Source organism: Syngnathus acus, chromosome 1 (assembly GCF_901709675.1).
Source record: "Syngnathus acus chromosome 1, fSynAcu1.2, whole genome shotgun sequence".
Taxonomy (NCBI): domain Eukaryota; kingdom Metazoa; phylum Chordata; class Actinopteri; order Syngnathiformes; family Syngnathidae; genus Syngnathus; species Syngnathus acus.
This window is the reverse complement of record NC_051087.1, coordinates 4,622,006-4,643,506: the sequence shown is the minus strand read 5'-3', so window position 1 is coordinate 4,643,506 and position 21,501 is coordinate 4,622,006. Positions and strand designations below refer to the sequence as shown.

General features: G+C 40.9%; 6 protein-coding genes across 12 annotated transcripts in view; 1 reads left to right on the top strand and 5 right to left on the bottom strand.

The window, feature by feature from the left end:
• sept9b (septin 9b) overlaps positions 1–158 on the bottom strand; it is a 38,085-nt gene extending 37,927 nt beyond the window's left edge. The window contains exon 1 of the mRNA XM_037262745.1: positions 23–158. Within this exon, the coding sequence (XP_037118640.1) occupies positions 23–44 (22 nt within the window). The 5' untranslated portion in view covers positions 45–158. The remainder of the gene's footprint in view (positions 1–22) is intronic.
• LOC119121673 overlaps positions 1–21,501 on the top strand; it is a 296,445-nt gene that overhangs the window by 179,050 nt on the left and 95,894 nt on the right. The window lies entirely within an intron of this gene.
• Positions 1,985–15,112, bottom strand: zgc:174863 (uncharacterized protein LOC100136852 homolog). Its single transcript, XM_037263262.1, has 10 exons — positions 15,104–15,112; positions 14,055–14,058; positions 7,040–7,100; positions 5,811–5,883; positions 5,352–5,697; positions 4,769–5,080; positions 3,733–3,861; positions 2,824–2,862; positions 2,688–2,744; positions 1,985–2,608 (listed from the first exon to the last, which is right to left on the bottom strand). Exons 4-9 carry the CDS (start codon positions 5,877–5,879, stop codon positions 2,689–2,691), a joined length of 951 nt encoding a protein of 316 aa, XP_037119157.1. The 5' UTR covers positions 5,880–5,883; positions 7,040–7,100; positions 14,055–14,058; positions 15,104–15,112; the 3' UTR covers positions 1,985–2,608; position 2,688.
• Positions 7,682–11,309, bottom strand: jpt1a (Jupiter microtubule associated homolog 1a). Of its 2 annotated transcripts, XM_037263493.1 has the most exons (5): positions 11,093–11,305; positions 9,947–10,089; positions 9,487–9,572; positions 8,921–8,948; positions 7,682–8,759 (listed from the first exon to the last, which is right to left on the bottom strand). In XM_037263493.1, the coding sequence occupies exons 1-5, from the start codon at positions 11,146–11,148 to the stop codon at positions 8,626–8,628; spliced, it is 447 nt and encodes a 148-aa protein (XP_037119388.1). In that variant the 5' UTR covers positions 11,149–11,305; the 3' UTR covers positions 7,682–8,625. The 2 variants fall into 2 exon arrangements, with proteins under 2 accessions (XP_037119388.1, XP_037119379.1); XM_037263484.1 differs by lacking the exons at positions 7,682–8,759; positions 8,921–8,948 and adding an exon at positions 8,964–9,425 and having other exon boundaries at positions 9,461–9,572; positions 11,093–11,309.
• On the bottom strand, positions 11,959–13,839 carry sumo2a (small ubiquitin like modifier 2a). Its single transcript, XM_037263583.1, has 4 exons — positions 13,712–13,839; positions 13,218–13,346; positions 12,603–12,674; positions 11,959–12,319 (listed from the first exon to the last, which is right to left on the bottom strand). The coding sequence occupies exons 1-4, from the start codon at positions 13,730–13,732 to the stop codon at positions 12,254–12,256; spliced, it is 288 nt and encodes a 95-aa protein (XP_037119478.1). The 5' UTR covers positions 13,733–13,839; the 3' UTR covers positions 11,959–12,253.
• gga3a (golgi associated, gamma adaptin ear containing, ARF binding protein 3a) lies at positions 13,754–20,947 on the bottom strand. 6 transcript variants are annotated; one of them, XR_005099209.1, is made up of 17 exons: positions 20,861–20,947; positions 19,897–19,981; positions 19,715–19,790; positions 19,415–19,513; positions 19,225–19,348; positions 19,046–19,152; positions 18,660–18,740; positions 18,452–18,589; positions 18,282–18,363; positions 17,428–17,541; positions 16,830–17,042; positions 16,349–16,419; positions 16,042–16,271; positions 15,342–15,571; positions 14,706–14,816; positions 14,560–14,599; positions 13,754–13,842 (listed from the first exon to the last, which is right to left on the bottom strand). XR_005099209.1 is itself a non-coding variant. In XM_037262811.1 (17 exons), exons 1-17 carry the CDS (start codon positions 20,895–20,897, stop codon positions 14,495–14,497), a joined length of 2,073 nt encoding a protein of 690 aa, XP_037118706.1. In that variant the 5' UTR covers positions 20,898–20,947; the 3' UTR covers positions 14,126–14,494. The 6 variants fall into 6 exon arrangements, 4 of the variants coding, with proteins under 4 accessions (XP_037118706.1, XP_037118714.1, XP_037118723.1 ...); XM_037262811.1 differs by lacking the exon at positions 13,754–13,842 and adding an exon at positions 14,976–15,145 and having other exon boundaries at positions 14,126–14,599; XM_037262819.1 differs by lacking the exon at positions 13,754–13,842 and adding an exon at positions 14,976–15,124 and having other exon boundaries at positions 14,126–14,599.

Sequence of the window (21,501 nt, the reverse complement as noted above, 5' to 3'; positions counted from 1 at the left end):
GTCTATTGAAAAATGTCCTTACCCGGATTTGGAGTTTTCTTCATGCTGTCTGTTTCCACTTGTACGGAGAAGCAGAAGAAGAAATCTTGCTCACTTTACAGTCTAATTAGAGCGTGACTCCGTGCAGCACACAGAGCTGGATGCGTGGCGTGATTGGCTGTGTGGTGAGGATGCTGAGATGCAAGACAGCACGCGCCTATTAAAGGGAGGGGGGGTTGGTGAGGAATCCCCCCCCCCCCCCTGCCATGACGTATATGTAGGAGGGTTTTTGTTTTGAGAAGCTGCCACCATATTGGGGAGATGTGCCTAAATCTAGTTCTCAAGAGCTCCTGTTCAGCAAGCTTTGCAAAAGCCTGGAAATAATCCTGATTGTTTGAATCAGGTGTGTTGCCGTTGGGATACAACTTCCTGGGTTGGAATAGATTTGGTCAATCTAGTCACTCATGCAACTGACTTGGGTTACAGGTCATATTAATGAAATATTGAGACAATTTGTCTCGGGCTCTTGTTATGTCGCAAAAACTTGGTGATGCCTCCCAAGCAAGAAAATAAAATGCAGACTACTTGTAGGGGATGTGGCAAACTCAAGGCCCGGGGGCCAGATCTGGCCCGTCACATCATTTTATGTGGCCGGCAAAAGCAAACTGATGTGTGTCAATTCAATGTTTCTTGTGAATATACCAAAATTCTAAAGTGTCTTTCTTTTTAATAACAAGGAGATGTTGCAACATTTTGTTAAAAAAAAAAATATTGTGCGCCTTGAAGGAGTTCATTTTTTAATTCTTAACTAAAACTATATTACAATATACATGACATGAGAATTTGAAAAGTCTCCTAAATTAAAGACCTACTTTGTACATTTTGCCGGTATTGCAAATAAAATAATGACAACAGTATTTTTAATACTACTGATTGGCGTTTATTTGAAGGAAGTTTCATAATCACAGTTGTAATGGTTTGGGATTTTCATTTGTAGTTAAGATTTTAGTTTCCATAAGTTTTTGAACAAACTAATTTCTTTTTTTGTTTTGTTTTAGTGTAGTTTGTTTAATCTGTAACGATACGTTTGACGTCTATTTGCTGCCCTCTGCTGGCTCGACGAAACCAAACGCTTGGCACCCTTTGTAGCGTTCATGACGTTTAAAAAGCCAAAGCGAAAGGAAAAAGTGTTTGGAGAGCTTTTCAATATTGTACATGAACGAGGGAAGAGTTTTTCAGAGATATAAATCAATGAGAAAATATATTTGTATGTGCATTTAGCCAATACGTTTAAAGTCTTTTGGACTTAAATCTCAGAAAACGACTTAATCAATTAACATCACAATTTGATACATTACTTGCCTTTCCTATCATAAATGAAATAATTGGCCGTTTTTGTTGAAATGACATTTTACTAAATCACCAGGCAGAGCTTGCCATTTGTTTTCAATGTCATAACATCGTGGTGGTCTTTGTACACTAGGCGGCAGTGTCGAGTCGCTGAATATAGTTAACAGAAAACAAAGACAAATCCCATTTATTATAAATTCTGCATTGCGTTGTGCATATAAAAGCAAATATCAAATCTCGAAACTGTACAGATTAGAAACAAACACATGGACAAATCCACTTTCCTATCGGTGTGAGGGGAGGGGGGGGGGAGATTCATTGAAAGTACATCATCAAAACAGCATAATACAGGCAAGCGGCAATGTTAGTCAAGTTAATGATTCATCATTTTGTTTTGGACTTGAATCTTGTACTTTTGCACATACTGATAAAATGTTATGTCATCTATAAATGATGTGTGTTTGGTTTCCAACATGGGTCACTTTGTGAGTGCTACTAGACAACAAGGTAGCACGAGAACTTAAATTTAAAAAATAAAAAAAACAGAATTGAATTGTTTTATCTACACATAGGCAAATGATGGTGATGCTTTTGCTCATAGAATACAAAAAAATGTGAGTACTTTGAAAGGCATATTAGACCTGGAAACACGCAGTCATTTATTTTGTCTGTTTTCCAGGTATTGCTACATATAGTCCTAAAATGCTGAGCATTGATTTACACAAGAATTAGTGTTACAGTGTTACAAATATAATTCTTTTGCTATATTTACCATGACAGGTTGATATGTAAAGTGAAAGAGATTTCAAATCCTACACACACCTACGCAAACACACTTCCTGATACTGATCAAGGAAACAACAGAAACTGCATGGTACGTGTTTGTGTAATCTGAACTTTCCAGTCTCTGTAAATGTTTTCAACCTCTGTAGTCACTCTTAATATTTTCTTATTGATTTCTGTCTTACTGAGCATCCAATGATTTCTTTTATTGATAAGTGTGGCGAACTAATATTTAGTCAACCAATGAGTGCAATGGAACGTTTGAATTCATTCAAATAGCTTACTTTTTAAAATGTGCGGTTCATACCCCACATTGCTCTCTTACCCATTCAAGATCAGTTTAACATAGCTTACATCAATTTGATAAATTGCAGCTCAAGTGAACAATCATAATTCATGCAGTAACTTATTGAGTGCAAAGCAAAGCTGAGGGGAGGAATGCTGATTCGTGATTTCTTTGCCGGTAAATCAGTGAAGACATCGTATAGAGCATTTCCTAACAAAAAAGGGACAAATGCCAAAGTGTCAAAGTTGGGTAATAAGTAACAAAATTGTCATTTAGTTGCAGTAAATACCTCATGGGTCGCTTTCCTGACATTCAGAAGTCCCCATAAGGAGATCCTGTGGTTTACCTTTATTGAAGAACATAAGACATACGTGAGAATAAGCAAAACATTTCATTTAGAAAGGCTCACATTTGCACAGGCTTACCTTGCTCTGGATCTGTTTCAACTGGAGGATCCGGTTCCCCTGGAACAAATATTATGTCATGTAACTAATTACTATAATCTTGAGATGCAAATTGGACTAAACTAGAATAGTAGTGAGGTGAGTGTCCGAACCAAGGAATCGAAATTGGGGCTTAAGTAATCCACAATACGCCCTTAACCAAACCCGCCAAAATTAAACAGAACAAAGTCAAAATTTGCCCCAATCCAGGATGAAAATTGGATTAGACAGAATATTACCCAAACCAAGAGAAAGTAAACCATGAATTTGGCTAATCTGTGGATGGAAACTGAATCGGATAAGAATAGACAGTGAGCTGTGGAATCAAATCTTCTTTTAACTTTGAATCTTTCTATTTAGGAAAAAAAAGACCCTAGTTTTCATATTAGAGGTGTCAAAATTAATCGATTGGTTTAATCAATTATCAAATGAATCGACAACTATCTTAATTATCGAGGTATGACTTCGAGGCATGATTTATTGATTTCAAATTGTCCAAATAATTTTAGACTGTTTATTGATCACAATACCAAATAAACAACTAGTATAGTTCATAAAACGTAATCATGAAAAAAAAAATCTAAAACATGTTTATGCAAAATAAAACTTTACATAATTATTTGATTTATCAAAGAACAATTTGATTCTAAAAAGATTGGATCGTGACAGCTCTGGGATATAATATATCCTAAACTGAGGTTATTGTGGATTGCTCTACTTGGGATGGCCAAACTCAAATCTGGCACAACCCAACTATTGTGCATGCTTGAACTAGCATGAGATGGGAGAACCTGTTTGCGGTTACAACGTGAGCTAACCTGCTAACCTCCTCACTTGACTTTGTTATGCAACTTTATGTTCAAATCTTGTTTCATTGTAAAGTACACTTACTTTTAGAACATTTCCCCCTGAGCACCCAAAACAGCAGCAGTCCAACAATCAGCGACCCGATGACCACCAACGGTGCCACGACTCTACGCGCCACATCCGAGTCTTTCGCTGGCGGCTCTTGTTCTATCCCTACAAAGAGAAACAAAACATGACAGCTCTAAGTGTCTATTGCGTCAGCTTAGAGTGAAAAATGATTGGAAATATTTTCTTTGTCACACAGAAACACAATATTTATTTTCTCTTTCTGACCTTAAAAAAAGAAATATGTGCAATGAGGGTGTCACTGTTAGTAGCTAAACAAATTTAGGTTATTGTGCAACTAGCAAAGTGACATTAAAAGATTTTATCTCGTCTTGACGTGCATGTGAAGTGGTTTCAATATATAAAAAAAGTTCAAGGGTTAATGGAATATGATGTGGCGATATGATATAGTGTTGTGACACAGCGCATGCAACAGCAACCAAAACTAAAGTTGCGAGTCGCAACCATCGACCCAGTTCTGAATAAATAATAAAGGTAGCTTTCATCTTATCTGGAGCCAAACATGTTTGCATGCTTTTGCTTTTGTGAAATCTAAACTACGCACAGCATGTAAATCTGACAGATCTGATTAAATCAAGACGCTTCTTGTCATGGAAAAGATACAAAAAAAAAAGCATACTTTTTTTATGCTTTGTTTGTTTTCAAAATTCATTTCTGTCAGTACCAGTTTGAACTTGTCTTTCACTTCCACCTAAACTTTGTTTTGTTACAGAACTAAAAATAAGCACTCGTCTTCTCACGCTCTTTGAGTTCAGGCTGATTTGAAACGAGCCGGCTACAAAAAAAGCCAAAGATAAATTTATTAATCATTTACTCGTCACTTCGACATGGTCAGAAGAGTTGAAGATCGGACCCACAACGTTCGGGTTGTCAGAGAACCAGTCTATATATACATGCTGTGGAACGAAATGCAAACCACTCAAAAGTTTTGGAACAAATTTTTAGGTCGAATCAATCACCGGACTTTAGGTCAATAGAATTTGTGTTGGCCTACCTGCAACCTGCGCATGGTCAGGTAGCACCACACTGGCCTCGCTGTCTTTGCCGCCACTGGCGTTGAACACCATGCAGGTGTACTTGGAGGCGTCCCGCCCTAGCGACAGAGTCAGCTCGCTGGACAGGCTGAAGAGTCCGTTTCCCATCGCCTCGGCCACAGTTTCAGCACTTTCCCCCTGCCCTGTCGTCCCGACAAACCAACCCAACCGGCCCTTGGGGTAGCCGCCTTCCGAGCGACATGTCAGGGTGACTAGCGAGGCTGGGCCGACGTTTGTCGAGGTGGTGTGGATGCTAGGTGTCTTGTATTTGGCTAAGAGTGACAGCAAAGGCAAAAAAGTTACATTAAAAAAACATCTGAATATTACATATAAAAGTTGCAATTTAATTGGAATATAACAAGACATATTTTTTATTCAATCAAATGAAACAACATTTAGTTGATATTTTATCACTAATACTCAAAATGGGGTTGCAAAAAATAGTCATGTTTTTTTTTTTAAACACGCTTCAATGCATATCAAATTGGATTGGATGGAAAAATTGATAGAATAATCGATTCTCCTGTATTACAGGACTCTCACCCGTGACATGAAGGCTGGCTGACTTGTTGTCTGATCCGCTGTCGGTCATCACCATGCACGAATAGTTGCCGTGGTTGATCACAGAGGTGTTGGCGATTAGCAGGGACACGTTCAAGGACTTGCTATTCCACGACGGCTCGGCAAATGAATAGCCCGGCGGCGATGTGGGATCAAATTGATTGTTGTGAAACTTCAGCAGGGTCGAGCCGCCTCTTTTCCACACGACGATGCGCACGCTATCGTCTTTGGCCTCTGGGGCCATCCTGATCACGCATTCCACCACAGATGGTTGACCGTACTGGCCCAAGCACTCATTCGTACAGTGCACTCTAATAAAAGCTGTCCAAAAAAAGAAATCACAGTTTCACACATACATGGAAAAAAGTATTCTCTCAAGTATTATCTCAAATTGATATTTTTTTTGTATGTATACACCGAAGAACAAAACTTACGTTCCCGTGTTTGTTGCGCACCAACGCAGAGCACCGTCAGGAGCCACAAAACAAAATCCGCAAAGCCCATGGTCATTCATCTGCAAATGGACAAGGCAAAAGTCACTTCTTTTCGCCTCTAAATCGGTCCAACAAGCCGAAATGAACGATTGCGCAATCCTCCGGAGAACGAGCAGTTGATGTTTTCACTTTTCTTTTCGGGTTTATATTTACTCATTTAATGGAGGATGTTAGCTGTTGCTATTTCACTTTTCTTTTCAGATTATATTTACTCATTCAGTGAAGGAAGGTTGTTGTTGCACTGCACAATGAAATGAGTCATCTTATCAGAAGTGGACCATAGACCAAGAAATGAGCTGCACAGTCCAAAATTGCTAAATCACCAAGCTATTATTTGAGACAAGGAAATTGATTGTTTTATCGTGACATCATTTGAGGGATCCTTGTTATTTTTAGCGTGTCTCATTTGAACCAATTACATCAATACAGTGTGAGATTTTTGTTCATCCTTTCTTTTGGTGGACTCTCATTTTCCCACGGTGCTATTTTTAATATGAACTTTAAGTAAAAGCAGAACAGGAAGAGTGGTGTCCAGAGAGTTCACTATGCGGGAGCAGCTGTACCTCCACATTTTCTCAAGGAATGGAGTACTCGTCTACCAAAAAATATATAAAGTAATAAATAAAATAAAAAAGTGACAAGAAATAGTCAAAGGTATGATACAAAACAACAACCCTACATGGAGTCTAGATGCAGTTGGTCAATGTGTGATTTAAATGATTATCAGCAGATTAATCTTGTGCTCCACTACACTAAACAGGCCACAACAAGCCTGGTTTACATATATTGCATCTGCTTTTCTTTTTTTTTTTTGCATTAGGAGTATTGTGAGGAAACGGTCTCAAACATGCAGCCCAGGGACCGTTTGCGGAGGGGAAAAAAAATCCTCAAAATCCCAAATTTCCATTAGGCTGGATGGCCTACCCTGGAAATAGGTGGGTCGTGTTAGAAAGGCCTATAAATGGTGACAGACAACAGCACAGAGTGACCTAGTTCCGCCAAGCCCTTGCCTGCATTGCTTAAAGGAAAGTCGATCCCCAAATGTTCTCGGTAATAGTATGTTCTATGCAGCTCATCAATTTCGTAAAGCTCCTTACAACTAGTATATTACACAATATACACGTGACGTGGACATAAACAGTCAAACACACATTAAACGTGAACATGTTGACTCACCTAAAGCATATCGTTGGTGGTTGCCGGTGGGCGTTTGTGTATTGGAGGAAAAGGCAATGTTCTGTTCTCCACACAGCAGCTGCACATTTGTCTTCGTCTTTCGCGGTTCGTTGGTCGAATACGCGCAGATATTCCCGCCCACTACTTTCACTTTTCTTTCACTTTCGGTTTGAGTAAACCTGACGCGTGGGCGTTTCATTATTAGAATCATGTGAAGCACTTTGACTTTCATTTGTTTTTGTTAAATATTATTCGAATACCAAGACTGATTGATAATAATGATTGATCCATTATTTTAACCACAAAATAAAAACGTTTTCCTTTAAATAATAATAAAAAAAAATAGAAAACGTTCATGTTTCTAAAAAATGCAAAAAAATGTACACGAAAGTAAAAAAAAAAAAAAAAAAGCGGAAAAAGAAACAGCTACTAAATTAACAATATGGTGGCGTTCTAAAATGATCTAATTAAAACCAGATTTGGAGTAGTTGCGTCCACCTCCAGGAAGCAGATTAGTGAGATCTGTTCCAGAAACTGTGTTAGATTATTAGAAAACATGGGGTGTTACATGAAACATGTTGAGTAATATTAGCAACAAAAAAAAAAAGTAATACAAGGTAAAAGCTAATAAAAACAAGCAGCCAAGATCTGAATTAATTTTTAATGCCAATTTTCCACTTGTGCCATTTCTTCAAACCCTTGTAAGCGACTTCAACATCCAGCATCAGGACAAAAAATGTAACCAAACATAAAAAAACCCAGTTCAGATTGCCACAGGGAAGTATTTGCAATGACAGTGGAACATCACACAACAATTTGGCTGTTTGAAGTCTTTTTTTTTAACCCATACAAGCAGTGTAATAATGAACGTAGTATACACATAACAATAACAAACATAGGCCGAGCTGTGTCATAAGGTCACTTGTCAAATGTAGGAAATGTTGTTTAACATCAGGCCCAACAACATTCTGCTGACTTTGCAATGTAACGCAATGTAACTGTGTCACTGCTTTACATGCAAGCAGACAATCCGACTTTGACGGAGTTTTCCAACGCAAAAGAGGCACACTTTGCTTCAGAGTGAATATGAGCGATTAAAACATTACGAGCTTTGCCACTACAATACAAAAAGGCAGAATTAAGAATTTTCCGATGTTCTTATGTTCTTTCTTTACACCGAGTAAAAAGGTTCAACTTCCCATGCAGTCACAATACAACAACAACATGTTCTTATCACAGAAAAGATAATTGAAAAACTGTCAACAGGGAGTGTCTCGTAACTTGCGATTCTGGTTAGGACCAAACGGGCATGCGGGGCGGTTCAGAACTCAATTCGAAAGTGAAAGCTTTCTTTCGAGATCCTTGCAGTCTCTTGAACGGCTGACATAAAGTGCTTCTGTCAAAATAAATAAGAACAGTACAAAGAATGGTTCCGACAAGGAGGTACCAAAACAAAGCAATTGAGATTTGGAAGAGAACTGGCACGAGGGAGACACCAAAGAGCAGGTCTGAAGTACCAGTTTGAGATATTTCGAGAAGAGGAATCAGGGAGGAAAGGAGTGACGGCGGGCTGTTTTGGAAGTGATTCAACCTAAGATCAGGCTGGACTTTCCTCCCGGGGGATTCCGACGTCCGGAGGGTGGTTCAGTTGCCGGATCCTCAGCTGGGGGGGCATCATCCTGACGCTGGGGAGCAACCACCGGGTCAGCAGCGTCACTGCCTGGAGTCACAAAAAAACACACACACGTGGTTATGATTGGCCACAAAACAGAGCTCGATTTTTTTTGTTTTTGTTTTTACTCACACCTTGGCATGAATTTTAAAACCTGTATGCAACACTTTGTTAACATGATGAAGATGATGAACCAAAAATACACTCACCATTGTCACATACAGGTGTGTCTCCCTCCTGAACAGAAGGAAGAACATTCGGTCATCAAACCACAGAATGGAAAATCTTCCTTGAATTATAAATAGTCAAGACGCTAATATTATCCATTTAATTGGTTGCCACTCCACTTGGTTGTGGTTTCTCATTTTGCACAAAAAAGAGAGAGCAAACTTTTATTGCTTAAATGAAATCCCATCAAACTAATTTATGATGTCATGTGGTACATCTAAAGTGACTATCACAAACATTCCCACAATTTCCTTACTTGTACTCTTGGCAAGAGGAAAGAATGTAAACAAAAATAAGTTGTGGATTTCACTTCCTGTTTGAATTTTCCCATCCTGCCATTTACTGCAATGAGGCGGAATCATAAGCGACGTATCCATTATTGTACACAGGAGGTCGGTACTTGCGGCCATGTAAATAATAATGACAATATTTCTAAAGAGCGTGTAGATGAGATAAAAGTTCCCGTGTGGTTTTTTTTCTTTTGTACTGGCTTGGTTTGTATGTTAGGCTCTTATGTGAACCTCATGACCAGGCAAATGACCTTTACCAACAAGGGGGCGTCTGCTGAGTTGACTGCGCCTCTCCTAAGAGGGGCTGACGACTCGCCACACAGGACGCCGGTCGGCTTCCCACCTGGAAGCAGAGAACAATGTGATCTGCAATATCTTGCTATGCAATCATAAGGGGGGGGGGGGGGGGAACCGAGAGTATCGTTGTTTCGCAATCGGAAAATGCTGACCGCTAACAGTGTCGACATGACCCAATGTGAATTTCTCTTTATTTATTTTAGATCTTGGCACTTAATCAAGCTAACCCTTTTGTAGACATGATGCATGGGGATTTGTGTGGGTTAGGGTTAGGGCTAAGGTTTTAGTGAATATTTAATCTTTGGAATCTTTACACTGGACAACTGAATTCATTGCTACGGCTGCGTGCTAATCTCAAGTAAATGAAGATTTTGCTATGACACAAACATTATTTACACAAAATGAAGAGGAGTAGAGTACCTGGCGGATTATTCCTTCGATTAGCATAAGGGTCTTCTGGCTCGGCAAAAACGCTGGAGGCCATCTTGTCTTTGCGAGCGGGAGTTTTGCTCTCGTCGGAGCCGAACGAAATGTTGGAGGAGCCGCCGGGAGGACGCAAAACCCTGAGAAGAATGATGGGCAGTGCCAGGTCAGTGGGTGAATGTTTTCCATCATAGGTTATGCAACTATGACATTACGTGTATATCTAATGAGGTTGTTTATTATCAGGAACTGTGGACTGCAATGTGAATTAGGCATAAAAAGAAAATCAACTTGTGTAGCACATTTTGTCTGTCATACACGCCCATCTAACATCCAACTTGATGCTCTTTTTCTGCATAGTTCCACACCATCCTGCTGCTTTAACAGTACCATCTTGTGGCAACAATGAGTAGTACAGCGAACGATAGCTAACGAGAAACAAGATTTGACATTCGGGAAGAGGAGTTAACCTTTTCCAAGTACAAGAGCCAAACTGTATCTTGCGAAAAGAGTGGCATATTGTTTGTTCTCAAGCTGGTGACACCAAGTAGCATTAAAAAAAAAAAAAAAATCCAGTGCAACTTTGAAATTTGATCATTTTACATAGACGTTGGCCAGAAAATGTGCATTTTCATCCGTTTTAAAATTCCCAACTTTAGTATTCATCAATAATGACAATATCTCCGTTAACTAGTAGTTTTATTTTTCATAATGTTAGCTTTGCATCTCGATTGCTGGGGAAGCCCACGTACACGGGTGGCCCCACCCTATTGGAAACATCCCATTCTGGTCAAAGAAACCAGCATTTTCGCTTATCTTTCGTTTCTATTTTCCTAAAAATTCATGCAAACAGTAACTCGGTCAGAATGATGCAAGGCAGTTGTGGTCCAAATGGCCTGGTGGATTCGTTTAATCATTGTTTAGCGGGCTGCTAAGTGTACAAATGACAGACGTAGTGCGACCTGCAATCAATGCGGTAGCTTCACTTAAAAGGCCTTGATCTCATCAGCACCAATAGATTCCTAATTTCTATGCAATGGTAAACGGAAACCGACAAAGGGATACGAGTCTGTTAACGATGCTAGTCTGGCTGCTTTACGGCATAATGGTGGTTTACGTAGTGATGGATTTAAATGAGCCTACCTGGAGCTGTTTTTAGCATTAGGCTCCATCCCTTGATATGTCGTCGTGGTCGTCATTTTTACAGAAATGGCAATAAAATAGTTCGGAAAAGACGGAAGTTTGAAGTATCTTATATTTCACCGCCTCATCTTTGTCTGGCTAAAGTGCGGCTTCGATCAACCTGCTTCCGACCTCAGTGCGGCGCGGCCACAAGTTAGATACGAAGCGTGAAGATGTCACTTCCGGTTCTTGCTACAAAATAAAGGTACACACATTCGGAGCACATCCGTTTATTTTAAACGCTACACATTTTTTAGTAATATATATGTAGTAGTGTCAAAACTTTTAAAAACTACAATTTTCTCCTTCAGACTTTTGTTTCACAGGATTTAAAACTTTTCTATGATGCGTAGAATGTGGGGAGCCAACATACAGTTTGGTACCTGCAGATTCGACTTTTAGCAGCTTTTTTACATATATTTTTGAGTTCTTCAGTGTCATAGGATTTTTCTTTCAATAATAGTTTTTTTGGGGGGGGGGTATAAAAGAACAATTCCCAATTCTATTATAATGGGTGTTAAAAAATGAATTTTCACTATTTATGGGCTAGAGCCTTGAGATGATGTGGTTGCGTTTGATGTAAATGTGACTGTTCAAGTTTGTTTATCTCGGTGATTGCCTGGCGGTCCAGTCCACGGTGTCATCTGATGTCACTTGGGGTAGGCGCCAGCTCAGCTGCGGCAACATAGAAATGGGAAGGATTTGTGCTTTAAATTTCAATTTGACCATTTTTTTAATTTAGTATCTGATTTAATATATCACTTAAAAGGGTATTCATTGTTTCATTTAGTATCTGATATAATATATTACTTAAAAACACAAGGGTATTAAAAAGATAGAATAACTTTATTCCAAAATATATTCATATCAGAAAGGATTCAAAATTGAGGGTTGCTGGATGAACAACCACCGGGAATCCTTAATACTGAAAGTATAAACACTAAGAACATCCAAATATTCGCATCCCAATACTGCCAAGAGAGCAAGTTAACGTGAGCGAGTGAGCGTCAACTTTTGTACTGCTGCATGACAAGTGTTCCGTATGCAGGACAACAACCGGGACCGAACAAAGACGCTCACAAACATGGAGAAGTGAGGTAGAAATGTACACAGGAACAGTCTTTATGGAGAACATCCTCCGGTTTGCTGCTGGAACACATCGATTGTATCTTCGTCCTCCATTTCGAGCTGAAAACAAAGTCAGACGAGAGGTTCAAGTTCCACACTTTATTCAGACTAAATGGCAAATTTTCATCCATTTTCTATAGACTTTCATACATGATTTTAGGAGAGAGGCAGGGTACACCCTGGACTGATAATGTGGCTCATCGCCCACAAAGGATCTCTAAAATGCATCATAATTGAGAAGGTGGGAAGATTAAAAATATTACTTTATGATAGGTATGGAAAATGGATGACTTGTCTTGGCATGTATTAAGACCAAATATGTATTCAGACAGGAGGTTATTACCTGAGAAGGGGTGTCCGTTTCATTGATAGGCTGGCCATCGAACCGAAATCTTATCTGACTCATTGATAATCCCTGAGCAAAAAGGATTGAGAAATTATGCTCCCAACTAATTCTTGGTATAATATTTGCATATAAACATTGATGCAACTAATGAAAACCATGTGCATTGTGACAATTTTTTATCTTATACCTTCCAGAAACTTGGTACCTTAATCTCTTACAGAACAGCAAATATTGTATCCGTTTAAACCTCATAGACTAATGTAAATGATACACATTAAATTCACAAGTTTTATTTAGGTGCTACTACACATTTTAATAAAATTAGTATTTTTTTAGTTAATATTATACACCTGTATGTCATGATAGGTGGTATCTTATTTGGAACACTCTACTGAAAGCATGCGATCACTTTTTTTGTTTTAACATACCCAACGGCTAAACAATCTTTTTTTTTCCAGACACTAAAATTTGCCTTACAGAGTGAAAAATGCACATTTAAAAGTTGTTGCAATTCCTTTATGGGTGGAGCTGATCCGAGGTGCGGGACAAAAAAAAAAGCCTTGGACAAGACCACTTTTGTCAAGGGCTGGCATTCCAGGTAGCATGTCTCACCTGCCGTTCACAATAAGCTTTCATCAGTTTGATAAGTGAAGTGTGCCTCTTGATTTTGAACTGCACCACCGAACCGTCCTGGCCAGCCACTTTTAGGTTGATGTGCTCGGTCTCCGTTTTCACTCCCTCCTTGCATACACAATCAACGAACCAAGTTAAACACGTGTCCCTCAGATGCGGGCCGCGAGCCACAGGTTTCTCACCATGGAAACTGTTCAACTCTTAAAACAGCCAATGACCTTTTTAAACCATAAAATCGGGCGCCTGGCGGACGAATACTTTTACGTCGCGGTCTAAACCATGATCGGAATTATTCCACAATTCCCTTCCGTTTCAGCCAAATGGATTAGCCTGCCGCTAGCTAGATTGTGCGTCGGCTCCGTTGGCTATTGTCGAATTATTGACCTCAGCCTCGGTATTACGGTTTCGTACAAGCTCCCCGCTGGTTCATGTAAGAACGGCGCTGGTAAACAAGTGCACGTGTAAGCCGTTACCTTGGGGTTCTCGTCTGTCATGGCTGCTGCCGGTAGATCTGTGTTGTCTTGTCTAACGCGCTCTATGGTCTAGAACTCTTCTTCTTCTTCTTTGCCGTGACACAGCTCGCCCGGCCAAGAGTTAGCGCCCTCTAGCGTGTTGGAAAAATGGATGATGGCTGGATGCATGGATATTGGATACATGCATGGATGGGGTGGATCTTTCTTTTAGTGTTGTTTTGAAAGACAGTAATGACTTATGGTCAACACTGTTCTTATTCTTGTAATTGTTTTCCGACACAAAAATGCATTTTTCTAAGTGAAACAAAATTTCCTCTATTTTCTTCCCGTTTCTTTTTGTGACCGTCCTTGAGACATTTTGTATTATTATTGTTGGTGCAACTGGCAGTTGCATGTTACATGAAAAGCCCTAGATATTTCTTTTTATTCTATTTTGAGTTGTATTTTTATCATTTATTTTATTGCTTTTTATTTGGTATTGTATAATGGTTACTGTTTGTACTTTATTATGATCGAAGCCATCATTGTCACGGACTATGCTTGACGTTAAATAAATAAATAAAAAACATTTCTATAATCGCTTGAAAGGCAATAAAGCATACAGAGAAAGCCTTTTGCTGTGTGACGATGGAAAAGGTAGCATCATTATGCACCAGAAGTGGCGAGTGCCGTGTACAACTTGTAATTTTGCGGTGATGACGTTGCCAAGCTCCCCATTCTCAGCTCCCACTCAAATTATTTTTGAAAATCCAGAAGGGACAGTGATGTGGGGTGATGTTGGGGTCATAGCCATCTGTCAGCAGGCGGAAACTCGTTTACTTCTCCGACATCTGTATAGGGCTGCTCACCCAGCATGAACGTCAACTTGTAGCGCATCCGAATTTTTTCCTGGGCGCGCACACACACGCACATGCACAAGGTAGAAATCTTAAATTGAAGTGATGTGTAAGTGTGTGTGTGTGTGTGTGTGTGTCAGCCTCAGGCTCAACACTACCTTGTGAGGATTCGCAAGCAGCACGACCTCAGTGATGCCAGCAGGGGGCAGGATGGGGTTGAAGGGAGCCAACTGTGTCCCAGACGGGGGCTGCAATTTCACTTTCATAGTCTGGGCGAGAGCAAAAAACACAGCCCAAATAAACAAGGCAGCTCCACTGACACTAGTGTTCAAAAGCTTTTAGCATTAGCATCTTTCCGGCAGGATAATGAAGCCATGAACCGCAGTGTGCACGTGCCCACTTTAAAACTCAATTCAAGTACGTTTGACCTTAGGGACAGCAACTTGGAGCACGATGGCCTTAACAGGAAGTGGCGACGTATTCAGCACAGAAGCCACAATCACCAACACGTCAGGCCTGCCGGGTGGACAATCGCTAGCAAAATGCAGCAGCAGACGGACGCCATCTCTGTCGTATGCTGTGATTGGACACATTTGACCTAAAATAAAGCAGCTGGACTTTAGCTTTCATTAAATGCCAATCACATGGCCATGTAATTTGGTTTTGAGACGGCAGAAAAGACACAATTAACCTCCGTTGCTATTCGCACAACGGGATAAGACAGGCAGGCACACACACGCACTTCGGGGAAATAAATAAAGTTCATCTCAGGAATACAAACACACTTAACTCACTTGGTTTGACAGCATCCAAAGGTACAAAGACATCAGCCAGAGACGTCTCATCTACCGCGCCAAAAGAGGTCTGGCTGCGGGTGAGGATCAGGGACGCAGAGTCTAACGGAACGCTGTTGGCTGGACTTCTGGTCGGCTCAACTGGCGCCCCATCTAGATGCTGGAGATTGGCTGGAGAACACAAAGCGCCACGCTTGGCTTGCGTGTTGTCCATTTGCACACCGGGGACGCTGTGGGTATAATCACATCGATCATCGGTTGAGTGCTGCTCTGGCGGCAAAGATAAACATTCAAAAAGTGGAGGCACAATTCATAATTTGGGCCCCACTTAATAATTCTAACTTTTTTGGTCACGTGCACAAAATAGCTCTTTTGAGTTTAACGCGACAAGGTGTGATTAGGTTAAGAATGACACTGGAGCCTGTAATGGATCATTTTACATTTGTGATATTAAAATGTATGACAAGTCAACAGTTCAATTTGTTCTGTGATCACGCACGTTACGCAAGATGCTTCTATCTCAAACCATCTTGTCCCGCGAAAACGAATGCAAATACAGTTAATTTGTTGCAGGCTTCCCGCCCAAACCAAAAAATAGTCATGTTGATTTTAATAATGAAAAAAAAACAGTCAAGACATATTTAAATATAACTTCAAATCAAAAGTTAATTAAACCCCCCCCCCCCCATCTGTTGCTCACCTTTTCGTACTCCCGAAATCAAGCAAGGCTAGGTCTTGTAGACCGTGATCCGGAGAAAATGGAGCCAATGGAGAATGCAGCGCATTGGCAGAGGCTTGTGAAGACGAAAGCGTGGTGGTTGACAGGGGCGTCAGGACTGGGCCAGCGATTGGCGTCTGCTGGACCGTGTAGGCCGACAGCGAATTGGCAAACATGGAGGCTGCGAATGTGGCGTCCGGACGTTCCATATCCTGAATTAACAAAAGAAACAATAAGGTCATTAAACATTAGGACACATCATTGAAATGGGTTGAATGTTATGTAGTACTTGGGAGGGCGGTAGGGAATTGCTTTTCATTGGAGGGAGAACTGATCCAATTGCAACAGGTCCAGGAGAACCTGTGAAGAACAGTAAATAAAAAATGGGAGCAACCTCTGCTGCCTTGACCGGGACTCGTCAAAAAATTTAAAGCTGCGAGTCATTCCATCTACACATGGGGACAGGTTCGCTGCCAAATTCAATTAATAGTTCAAAAATGTCAGGGTTTTTTTTTCCCCCCCGCAACAATTTAATGAGCCCTTCTGCCTCATTCTTCTCGGTGCACATTGTGCTGAATGGAGTCCAAGCCCAGGGGCACCATACTGATATTTTACATTATTTATATTTCACATTCATTTTCTATTTGTCTTTCCTCATTAGCGTTGTGGCTGAGCCTAGCCTAGCCTATGAAGCACATTGCGTTGCTGACAGCAGTGTAAATCGCCTCGTTCTGGTTTTGAGCCCCGACAAGCGTTGCTGTGAATGCTACCAAAAGGCAGCAGCTCCTCATCCAGCAGAGAAAACGATGCAGATGTTTTTGCAGTTCTCGCAGGCGATGGTACGGCAACAGCGGTTCCACACAGAAGATCGACGTAAGAAACCGAGTCAGGTGCCGAATCTTTCTCTTCTAGTCGGGAGAACCCTGGGACGGCCGCTGAGGTCAAATCGATCAGACTTTCCGACTGCGTTGTGAGGATGCTGTCTATTGAAAGGAGAACATGTTTGATTACTTGTTCATGTTCTTACTCGCTCCAAACGTTCGAAAGGTCAAAAGTAATATCACAGCACATATTGGCATTTTCTTGAATCGATCGGCAGTGGCATTTGCATTACACGCGAGATCTTTTGGCTGACCTCGGACAGCAATGAGAGGGAGTGGGTGGCGGGATGACCTGAGGGAACCGATTTTTAACTTTTCACATTATGAGGCTGTGTGAATTGAAAGAGACGAGGCGCTGTCAAGTTTGCTGGACTTCCTGTTGGCGCAGCCATAACTACAATATCAAAACATTTGTATCTATCTTATCGTAATGATTAAATTGTAAGGCCGACACGGAGAACAGAAACATTGTGCAAATGAACTGTACCTTGTTTGACCGCAAATGGTGTTTTAGTCACTCCAATTATTGACTGGCTGTCCTCAATGTTCTTGCAAGAATTAATGACAGTGCTGAGGTCATCATTGGCCTGCAGGATGTCTCCTAGTTTGTAAACAGGAGAGATTGGCATGAACTGTGTGAAAAGCCAACACGCGTCAGAAGAATGATCAATGGACTCACTGGAGGTAACATAAGTACCGGACAGCGGTTCCAACCTACGATGTTTTGTGCTTACCGGTGAACTAGTTTACCCAGCGGCGTGCGAATGCGTCATCATGTGGTACGAGAAAGCACATCCAGTGTTTTAGATTCATGGCCAAAAATAAAATAAAGTAAAATAAAAAAAATAAAAATAAATAAATAAAAAAGAGATTCATTTGAACTTTTATGACTGTGCTAGCATAGGTTAGTGAAAGTCTGTACGTCTATGCTGACGGCTAACTAGTGGCTTACAGTCAACTTGTCAAGTAGCTATATTTATGGGCTAGACGTCACTAATCATTACGACTTTCTTATTGCATTAGTGAAACTTAATGGTATGTTCTGACGTTTGTCTAAAATTGGGTCCCCGGAATTTTCAAAAGCATTGTTAAAAAAAATTGATCAGCCACTGTTCTTTTAATCATTTTAGTCAGCCATATTTTAGTTCTGTTCTTGGTTTTTACTCACATGCTTTTAATCATGTACGGCAAATTGAGTGAGCTTAAATGTGTGGAAATAAAGCGTCTTTGTCTTGCCTTGCTGTTGGGACACTCTGGAAATACAACAATTGTGTTGGCCTCCCCGAAAACATTTGAGTTAGCAAAAGCACATGACGCCACACGGCTTGACAAACGTCTCACCCAAGTTGGCGTCATTATCGTCCGTCTCTGTGGCGAGCTGACACACAGTTTGTCTCAGCTTGTCGCAGTCGGCGTAGAGCTCCTGTAAAACATCACGTTGCTAGTAATGAGGCTGGAATGTGAAAAAAGTGCTTAAACTTTGTCTGTCAAAGGAATCGCAGGTCACAAACCCTGATGAGATCCTTGTCGCCATCAGTGGAGTCTTCAGGGCTGAAGCAAGCCAGCATCTCATGAAGGAGTTTGACGCTGGAATCGACCGTATCCAGCGTGCTTCTCTGCTTTAAGATTTTCTGCGTCCTCGCGTCGTCCTGTGACCACGGTGCTCATTAAACGCCAGTCACTTCATGTCTCTTAGTGACTGAAGGGTGACTGATTTACCTCCTTGACCATGTTTTTAATGAGCAGATTTGCAGCCTGCAGATCTGCCGGTTTTTTGCTCTTGAGCAGCTCTGCCAGCTTCTGCAGTGGTGAGAAAAAATACATTGTGGGACCTGTCAAACGTTGCCCCTCGGCAATAGATCACGTACGCACAAAAACAATTTGGTCCGCGTCTTAATTTTTGGGAGCAAGAACTTACATTCTGCAGATTAACAATTTCTGAAGAATCACGACCAGGAAAAAAAAAAAGAACAAAATTCTGAACAAATTGAATGTAACACTAACTCTGAGTGCATCGTCACTATAATCAAAATTCAGCTTGCTGGGTTTTGATATGCAGCGTTGAAGCACGACAGATGTGGAATTATTCGAATGCTTTCTCTTACTCTGCTTTTACGCTCATCGTCAAACATGAGATTTTTGGGCCGCTGAGACGAGCCCGTTGGGACGAATGTCGCATCCAGGCAGATCTCGGGGTCAGCTAACACAATGCCTGCAAAACACATATGACTCCAAACTAATTTACATTCATTTAAATCAGGCATCTTCATTCTATTACACTCACCTTGGCTCTTCAACATGCGATAAGCCTCGCAAATTTTGGTTTCTTCTGGTAGGTAAATGGTCCAACTGTAAATCATCTCAATCACTTTGGACTTCAGCTTGTCAGACACTTTGTCTCCTAGATACTAAAAGGGAGAGACTCTTGATGACGGAAAAGTAGATAAATGCACACCAATTTTCGCGCCGCTCACTTTGGGTGAGATCACTTTAATGAGCTCGTTCAAAAAACGGAATTTCCCCACTTGGTTCTGAAACCTCTGGCCGCAGTTCTTCATACAACCTTCCAGAACCTACAATTGAAAAAAAGGAGGAAAAAACAAACAAATCTAAAAAAATAAAGCTGAGCACGAGAGGATTCAAAACTGCCGTGGGATTAGGATCGTTAGGTTTCCTCGTAGTCGCTGAAGGAAATCCAATCATCCGCTGGCTATGCAAAGGGTTGATTATCAAGGGCATACTGTTTGAGAAGAGTAAGCGCAAACATGACATACCATCAAGGCTTGATGTGCCTCCCATTCCTGTGGTGAATGGATCTTGCGTACCAAGAGTCTTGCAGCTATTTGCGGTCTGGGCAAAACGCGACACGACAGACATTGATCAGAACGATCACGTCGTCTAGAAATGATCATTTTCCGGGTGAGGCGCAATGAGTTGGTCGAAAAAGTGATCTTACCCCTCGAGCTCCTTATTGGTTTGGTCACAGAATCCCGTAATATACTCCCAGGCTTCTTGTCTATTGGAAGGGTTGGTGGCTTTGTCTGGAGGAGAGTGGGAGGAGGTCAGACGGATGTGGTGGTACAAGCACACGACGTAGAACATACGTGTCAAACTCAAGGCCAGATGCGGACCGTCACATTATTTTACGTGGCCCGCTAGACAAATTTTGTATCTGTTAAAGCTCTTCTTTAAAACCGATAAAGAAAGCAACCTGGTCCTGTTTCATTTCAGTTCTTTCTATGTTGCTCTTTCTCGCTCGCTCATCAATAAAATACATCATCGACGATCTTGCTAATATTGTGCAATTCATCGGTTAATATTTTCTTCCCCGCCTTGTGTACCGAAAAATTTCCCCATGTTCTGAAGATAAATAATTTAAAAAAAGTCTTGCTAACCAGCTCTGCAAGTAAAATACATTATTTGTTGAGTTCAGTTATGTTAATAGCAACAAAGCGCAAACTTCATCTAAGTAAACAGGATCATGCAAATGTATGACAACTTGCTACATTCGTGTCAACCGTCCGAACTAAAGAGCGTGCATTTCTGGATCTCCCACATCTTTTGACTATTTATTTTCATTTTCATTCCAGTTTGACCTCCACACAGGGGTCAGCCCCTTCAGTGCTCCTCCTAGTTAAAGCCCGCAGACGACTGGAGGTCAAAGAGTTAACGAGTGATGACATTGACAGAGTAAAAACAGCATGTCCTGTAAAGCACATAACCAAAACAAAAACTTTTTCAACCCATAACTGTTAATGACTGCTCAACAGCTGTGTGTCAGAAGCAAGATGTTCCAACAAGATCCCAACTTACAAAGCAAAGCGCTCGTTTACTGATGCAGCTGCGAAACAGGCACTTCTTCCACCTTTTTCGAATAGGTAACTTTAAATGAATAAAATGGACTTTGAAAGTGTACTTACTTAGCCAGGACTCGAGCGTCTCGCCACCAGCCGCCATACTAACGCTCCCATTCAAGGCAAGCAAAACAACGCTTGGTGACGATGCGTTCAAGGAGTGTGGGACAAATGGCTGACGCCCATTACGAGTATCCGTGAGTCGTGACCCACTGCCCACCGTGAGCAACCAAGTACTCGCGTTTTGTCCCTTCAATGCATTTTAAAGTGGATTTATAGGAGTTCATTATAAAACTGTAATTTATTCATTAATTTATAACAACGTGGCTAATAACTAAATAAAACATGTCAGGATGTGTGACCTTCCAATTTGTGTTGGTGATAACGAAAACAAAATTTTAATACCATAATCATCCATCCATCCATCCATCCATCCATCCATCCATCCATCCATCCATCCATCCATCGCACGGTACCATTCCCACTTTGATATCGTGGTGTTTACATCTATAATAGATCTATTTGATGATTATCATTTGAAATCCAGTTTCATATTGAGTCGCACATTTCTTCACGATAGAAATCTGTTGGTGAATGCTTGACCAAAAGTGAGACATGTCAGGCATTTTAAACGGTGCTTCAAAGCCTCTGTTTAATCCGCTCCCTAGATGCCATCCTTATAGAGATTTTAAAAAGCAGGACTCGCC